The sequence below is a fragment of the Orbicella franksi genome, chromosome 8, assembly GCF_964199315.1.
Source record: "Orbicella franksi chromosome 8, jaOrbFran1.1, whole genome shotgun sequence".
Classification (NCBI taxonomy): Eukaryota; Metazoa; Cnidaria; class Anthozoa; order Scleractinia; family Merulinidae; genus Orbicella; species Orbicella franksi.
Window position 1 is genome coordinate 27,589,847 of NC_138152.1, and position 7,998 is coordinate 27,597,844.

General features: G+C 39.9%; 1 protein-coding gene across 2 annotated transcripts; it reads left to right on the forward strand.

The window, feature by feature from the left end:
• Nucleotides 1-1,413: 1,413 nt before the first annotated feature.
• Nucleotides 1,414-7,935, forward strand: LOC145496178 (stearoyl-CoA desaturase-like). 2 transcript variants are annotated; one of them, XM_081475834.1, is made up of 3 exons: nucleotides 1,414-2,327; nucleotides 3,468-4,001; nucleotides 5,683-7,935. In XM_081475834.1, exons 2-3 carry the CDS (start codon nucleotides 3,472-3,474, stop codon nucleotides 6,122-6,124), a joined length of 972 nt encoding a protein of 323 aa, XP_081331960.1. In that variant the 5' UTR covers nucleotides 1,414-2,327; nucleotides 3,468-3,471; the 3' UTR covers nucleotides 6,125-7,935. The 2 variants fall into 2 exon arrangements, with proteins under 2 accessions (XP_081331960.1, XP_081331962.1); XM_081475836.1 differs by lacking the exon at nucleotides 1,414-2,327 and having other exon boundaries at nucleotides 2,432-4,001.
• Nucleotides 7,936-7,998: the final 63 nt, after the last annotated feature.

A 7,998-nucleotide genomic window follows, 5' to 3' on the forward strand; every position in this document is an offset into this window, starting at 1 on the left:
TATATATTAATGCAATATTTAATTGTCTCAAAACCTGGTAGGCTGTATTTGTAGCTGTATATAATTTTATTTTGATGGTAATGATGGCCATTTAAGCCCCACAAGCTGTGAAAGCAATAAATATTACAGTTTGTAAATAAAGTTAATTGATTGATTTGATGCATTTGATTGTCATGATAATTTCAAATGGCAACCCTTGCCCAAATATCACATACATATTTTTCATACTCCTTTTCATACACTGATCAGGAATTTGTTTGCAAACCAAAACATTTGAATTTTGTTCATCATGTTACTGTTATTTATTCTTGATTTCAATCAAAAAAGCATAAAAGCATTGATGGCAAAAGGAGAAATTGTTAATACTCTACTCTACTCTACTTGAATAATTTCCTCACTGAGCTGTTTATGGTTATAGTGTCCAGTGCCAAGTCCCTGATGCTCTTAAAAGTCGGTGAGAAATTTGCTTTAAATTTTTCATTATGATGTCAAAATCAGTGAGACATAAGAAAAATTGTAAGTAATCAAAGAATTAAAAATAATTACTTATAAGAAAGATTAATTAAGCTTACCGCATTAAGGTGGCTCTAAACAGTTTCCAGCACCTTCCAAGACTTAGATGTAGATTTTGATGGGTCATTACTGAACCAATCTTTATCACTTGACGCTACAATTGTGGTATAAAAAAACTGCCCAATCATTGGTGAATATGTTGTTATCATTTTTGTGACAAAATAGGTTACCATAGCAACAGAATGACCTGCTTAAAATAGCCTTTACATTTAATTACTTATATCTATATCTCGAAAATGGCATGGTGAAACCCATTTTTTTATTATCAATTTTTGATTAACAGGATAAGATGCATTCAGAGCCACCTTAATTTTTCAAAATTTGAGAGGAGAAGTCTCTAATTAAAGTGGCACCTGTATGAGCAGACGCCAGTATCAGTTTCCACTTCACAAAGCTGTTCTCTTACAAGTGTTAGTTTCACACAAAAATGCACAGAAAACTTAAAATTAATTAATAAATTAATTAATTAATCAGAGTCAGTAGAAGGAAATCAGGTTATGAAGTCCGACAAAGTTCTTTGTTTATGTTTTGTGTTCTCTTTTTCAGTCTTGACCCTGTACAAAACAAAAGGTGTTTTAATCTGTCTGAGGAACTAACCAATAGAAAATTTTCGGATAGCGTGTTAGGTCTATGAGGGCAAAGAAAAACGGGCATTGCACGGTTTCGGACCACCTAGCACCAATTTTGGCATCTTTCAGCTTTTCTCCTTTGAAGTTTTCAGGGCTTTCGTAACCATTCCCTTCTATGAACTATGATTTATACAGTGTATCAACATAAAATGGGGTCACCAGAAGCTTATACATTCTTGCACACTGGTGTCACCAATCATAAGTGGTTCTTTGACGTCATGTTTTAGTTAATGTTACGTTTTACGTTGTCATCCGTTTGTACAAAGATGAAGAAACTTCTTGAACACGTTAACAGTCTTTTATATGGCCACGCGGTCGAGCGGCTTTGTTGGAACTCTTACTGCTTAGCTGGTACATTCCCTGCCGACTCGCCCTTCTCCGCATTATGTAGGGGTTGAACCAGAGCGCAGAAAAAAATGGGATTGGGAAAAATAGAGTAGAGTGCGAACCGAGTCCTTGAGTGATTTATACGTCGAATGATCAGCCTGGCAGACTTCAAACAACTGAAGCGTAACAAAGCGTATTCTCTGCAATGTTACGTGCATCATATATATCGCGAAAAATACCCTCGGTGAAGATGTAAGAAACTGGGCACTAGAATATGATATAGCATGCAATAAAACTAATTGAAATGCTAACCGGACGTCTGAAAAGGTCGGCTTTGATGCTTTTTACGCTGCTGATCCTGATCTAAACCAAGATCCGGCTTCACTCCGCTGCTGTTTGTACAAGAGTTCCTTGCATTACAGTTTATCCTACTGAATACGATATAGACTTTAAATAAAAACAGCGAAAAGCAAACTTCATACCGAAAGGAAGACTGCGCACGTGATGTATTTTCGCGCCATATTTTAATCATGACGTCATTCCCCCTCTCCTCCACCCCCCTCGTCCCTCCCCCTCATAGACACTTAATGAGATTGCATATATTTTGCTTTTATTTTGGGCGGATCCGGCGCGAAATCGTTTGTTGTAACACTAAACCATTTCCCATTACGCAAAACCATTTATTAGTCATGTTAAACCGTTTCACGTCACGGTTAGCTCGCTAAACTGGTTGCACCAATTCACGTTACGGAAAACCATTTCAGTGGTTTCTGCCTGAACCATTTCATAACCTAAACGGTAAGCCCTTTAACTTGATACTAAACCATTTTTCGTCACGATTATGTTTGGCTTCAAGCCATTAAACCAATACAGACATTGCATAGTTCGCTTGATCATTTGCCGTATCGCACTGGTAAACCATTTCACATTACACTAAGCTATTTCAGACTTTTTAACTTGCAAGTGAATATATGAAAGATCATATATTTGAACTGCGGAGAAAGATATGGAGACATGCTCGATCATCGCAGTTAGTAAATTATAGAATTAAAGCCCGAAAAACTTCAGGCTTGAACGGGATTCGAACCCATGACCTCTGCGATACCGCTGCAGTGCTCTACCAACTGAGCTATCAAGCCAACTGGGAGCTGATCATGTTGTGAGTTCGCTTTAATTTCACAACTGCTTAAGTGGTGTATATAACTGCGATGATCAATCATGTCTTCACTTATTAACTTTCTCGGTTTGACTTTGGAGACTATACCGGTTTTTGTTTACTTTTGCTAGTTCTACTACCTCCTAGCCGCATTTCAAATAGAAGCAGAACCATTTACATTCAGACTTGATCATTTAGATTCACGTGTATTTATTGTACCGTTTCCGCCATGCAGTTGCTAATCTGTCTAGGCCATCCTATCCAACTGTGCTAGATCTTTTCGAATAACCTCAACTGGCCATTTCTAATTATTCTAAATCGGCCATAACCTTGCGTGTCACTCGGGCGTGAAATAATCCAAATATTTATTTTGCTTTGGGAAAGAAAAAAAAATAACTGAATTGCACACGTGACTTGTAACGCACCACTAACGAAGAAGAGAAACTGGAATTGCGCCTAAATAAAACACTTTTAGGATCCCATTAAGGCGAAATGGGATAGAGTAGTCTCTTAACTCCAGAATTTTAAGTTTCATGTCAGGATGTAAGCTCACTTAGGGTTGCAAATGTCATGCTTCGCCCGTTGAGAACCACTTACAAGTGTTTGCTTTTTATTGGCGGATCTTTTCATGTATGTATAATTGCTAGACGATATTGTAATTCGTTTTTTTTTTCCCAGGGGCACTTAATATGCTCATTTCTCATCCATTTTGTTATATAGCTTGAATATTTTGTCGCGCAATTAAAATTTATAATCCTATTTAACTCTCGTGATATCCGTAGAATCATGGCTCCGCGGAGGTCCACAGCTGTTGAATCGGAGACTACCCACTCTGTACCAGAAACGAGTGATCGAGAAACCCCGCGCCCACCGCAACAGATCGTTTGGCTAAATGTCTACTTGATCACAGCGCTCCATCTATTGGCGCTGTACGGTTTCTACCTTATACCCTCGGCAAACCCATGGACTTGGTTCTGGAGTGTGCTGCTGTTTCTCTGGGGAGGTATGGGTGTCACCGTTGGTGCTCACAGGCTATGGACTCACCGCACGTACAAGGCTACTTGGCCCCTGAAAGTATACCTCATGGTTATGAATTGCTTCGCTGCACAGAACGACATCTTTGAATGGGCGAGAGACCACCGCGTTCACCACAAGTATTCCGAGACGGACGCGGACCCGCACAACGCAAAGAGAGGGTTCTTCTTCTCACACGTTGGGTGGTTAATGATGAAAAAACACCCCGATGTCATAAAGAAGGGAAAACAACTGGACCTGAGTGATTTGTACGAGGATAAAATCGTCATGTTTCAGCGAAGGTAAGCTTGATTGTGAACAACTCCCTGTTTTAATCGCGCATGATTTCACACGAAAATAGTTGCTATAAAATAAGCTCTGAGTAGGATTAAGCTTCATAACCCTGAGCCGTAATAAGTCTAATAAAATCCGTTAAAAGGGAAGGCGAGCTTTATATGGTCTTATATTTCTAAATTCCAAACTTACGCAACTTAAACAAACCTCGCCACCCTTGAATGCTTTTGAACCCTCCCTCCCTCCCTCCCTACTCTCCCCTCTACCTCCCCCTCCCCCTTCCTCCAAAGGGCATGACACAAACTGAGCGGGGACATATTCACCGTTTTTCTTGTATCCTCCCGTGTACGTTATTATAGTCTTTTTACAGTTTGTAAACACTAATTATCATTCGATCATTTTGTTTGTAAGTGAATCAACTAAAATAGCGCGATCCAGTCCTTTTACTTGCACTTATATAATACACACGTGCATGGTCCTATATTTGATAATGTAGCAGATTAAAATGGGCAGCTCATGAGCTGATGGGAGCCCTGCTGGGGGACTCCTATGTGAAACGGTCGGGATTCTCGTCTCGCTTAGAGGTGTAAATCACGAAATTTAATTTGGTCTCGCTTCGGGTGTTCAGGTTTCTTTAGATGTTGCACTCGAAGAAACAAGAAAACGGCTGTAAGGCCTGTCCCGATTTGGCTCGACAACTTTTGAGCAACGTTCGGCGTTTGAAGCAACTTCTTGCCGTTCTAGCAACCTCGAGCAAGTTCTGCCTTTCTGAGAAACTTTTTGAGCAAAATATAGGTTAAGAGCACATATCAAGCACGAAAAAGTCAACGATTTCATAGAAAGCTTTAATTTATGCGAATTTCCTGAATGTTTGTCAACTCTTTGAAGTTTGAACACATAAGCTCTCACTTGGCAAGACGTCAAATGAACCATGCATGTGCTTTGTTCCGTTAGACTTAGGAGTGACCGTAAATTTCGCCCACATTTGCGAGAACTCTTTAAAACGAAGTTTCAAGATTTTTTTTTTTGACCGATGATCAATGAAGAACGAAAAATATAGCTTTTAATTGACGTTTATACAAAAATATCAAGAAATTTAGGAAGCAGCTTTTGAAATTTAGGTACCAACTTTTTGGATTTTTGGCAATTTTCTAGCAACTTTTTGGCATTCCATTGAGCAACTTTCCGGCATTTTACGAACGCAATCGGGACAGGCCTAAACGCTCTTATTGTCCATTTAAAACTGATTTCCTTTAGGGGCAAAATAAATCTCGAGCCACGTCTAGATTGTTCTCACTTTTAGACATATAATTCATTGTTTCCAACGAGCATCCCCTACTTCACGCGGGAGTCTCCCCCCCCCCCTCCCTCCCGCGCGCCCCCGCCCCTCTCGGGTGGGAGCCTGCCACTAACTTATTAAATAAAATATCATGCCCTAGTTTCCAAGTCCCCATAATACATTCTGTTTGCCCCCCAAATTTTCCATAAACTACTATTATTTTTAAATGCTCTTGGGAGATCTGCGTAGAGCATTTCACATGAACAGCAAATGCAAAATTTGGGTGGCAAACAGAGTGAATTAAGGGGAATTGGAAAATAGACAATTAAAGTAGAGCCAACAAAGTAAATGCGAAACATATATAAATAAACATAAAAAATAGTAATATTTCAGTTGTATTTTTATTCCAGACACTACAAGCTTCTCAGCATACTCTTTAATATTGTAATCCCCACCTGCATACCGTGGTACTTTTGGAATGAAACCTTCTCGAACGCATTTTTCATAAGCTTCGCATTCCGTTACGCTTTCATCCTCAACGCTGCATGGTCAGTGAACAGCTTTGCCCATATGTACGGAGACAAACCTTATGACGAGACTATTAGTCCATCGGAGAACGCCATTGCAATCCTAGCAACGGTCGGCGAGGGTTACCATAACTACCACCACGCATTTCCACAGGACTACGCTGCGGCCGAGCTGGGTGCCCTGTGCAACGTTTCTAAGTGGATTATTGACGCATGCGCGTTGGTCGGTCTGGCATATGACTTAAAAACTGTTTCCAAGGAGGCCATCTTACAGCGGAGAATGCGCACTGGGGATCTTCAACATTTAAACCATCATGATGATTAAGAGTTTCCCATGGTAGCAACTTACTTTCAGTTATCCAAAATAGCGTTTTCTCGGGCGAATTAAATGATTATTTTCATAAAGAACCCGTTGTACTGCTTGGCGCCCAATTGGAACTCCTAATTAAAAATCGTTTTCACATGACGTCACGGCTGACGTCATTGTTGACATTTTTCCTCATTAACATACTACTTTGCGCATAGAAGCCATTACGCTAGACACCAACTGACTAGAAATATTTAAAGAGCTTGTGAGAAATAGTTATTGGTGAGATGTTTGGATTTTTGGGTGTAATATTCGCGGAGAAATTGGCTTTTAGAAACTGCAAAATTTCTGGGTGGCAAAAGTACTAATGAGCTCTAACATTCTTTGTAAAATTTTGAGTTTTTAAGCTCGCGTCACACGAAAACTATTCAATACATCGGACTCAAATTCCTAGGGACTGTTAATGGTGCTGTGCCCTTTCAATATTGAGAGCTAATGTTTTTGTAACTCAATCAGGAACTGTATCGCTTATGCCAATGAGGCAAATATGTTAAACAAAGATTGTTCTAATGGTGTTCCAAAACAATGAAACGGTGGCCATGTTGGTGAACTAAACCAATCTTATGCGAGTTGAACTCTTTTCTTATGTCAACAATTTCTTTTGTTCCAATAAATTTGCATGTGTGCTGGTCACGTGAGTGAAAATGTTCTACTACACTGAATTTCGCCGGGATAGAGGATTTTAAAAATGCTTTTTGTCGGATAATGTAGCTTGAAAAATTTAGCCTAGATTTTTCAAGGCCGCTTTTAGAATCCGTGTCAATTTTCCTCAATCCCACCCTTTTAGCTTTATTACAAACTATTGCGACATAGCCCTTTTTAATAAATCAATGACGGTGTCTATGGAAACTGCGAGGATCTGTCAGTCCAAAACAATAACTCTGCTATTTGTATCTCTGTGTGTTTAAAAATGAAGGTAAATCATTTAGGTATGACACTGGTCATGTTTGTGTTCCTCAGAGGCTTTGCTCATCAAATGATATTAATTTTTATACCGGTCAACTTGTTCCGAATCAAAGAAGTGAGATTTTTACCCCGAAGTGCCGAGATTTTTGAAGAAGACCCGAACATGCCCGAAAACGTCCGAAGAGTTCCGAAGACTGTCCGAAGATTCCCCGGTCCCCGGCCAAAAGCGTGAAAAATTGGTTACGTAATAGGCGAAAGTTGGGAGTGTGACTCACACCTAAGGCATGAGAGTTTACAGTATACTGCTTTTAATCCTTAAATAGACGACCCGACCATGTTCGAAGACGCTTCCGAAAGATTCCAAAGTCTTTCCGTAAATATGATGAATATGTCTTTATTCGAACCTATCTCTGTTTATTAGCGCTGTTCGATTCTTCACTAAGACCCGCCCAAACTACGTCGGAGAAATTTGCAAACGGAGTTTGGACTCCGAAAACGCATTAAATGTTTTCCGTCCACACTCCGCCGGAGAAATTTGAAAACGCAACAATCTCTGGTCAATTTGGATTTATGTTTGAGGAAACCTCGCTCAGGGAAATCACATCATTATCATGGTGGCATCGTTCGAAAAGATCCGTTTCCAAAATTTTTCCGTCCACACTAAAAACGCAGAGCCGGTGTTTTCAAATTCCTCCGGTTTGAAGAGCGTTTTCGAAAAGCTCCGTTTTCGTGACGGATTAGTGTGGACGGTAGACCAAACTGTAGAAATAAAGCTGCGTTTTCAAATTTCTCCGGTGTAGTGTGGACGGGGATCCGGACTTAAACTCGCTTTTAGTCTCCCTCCAACCTAGACGTTTCTTCCAAGCCTAGAAATGCCATATCGCAGTGGTTGATGGAGCGAATGAAAGCGACAGTGGATGCAATAA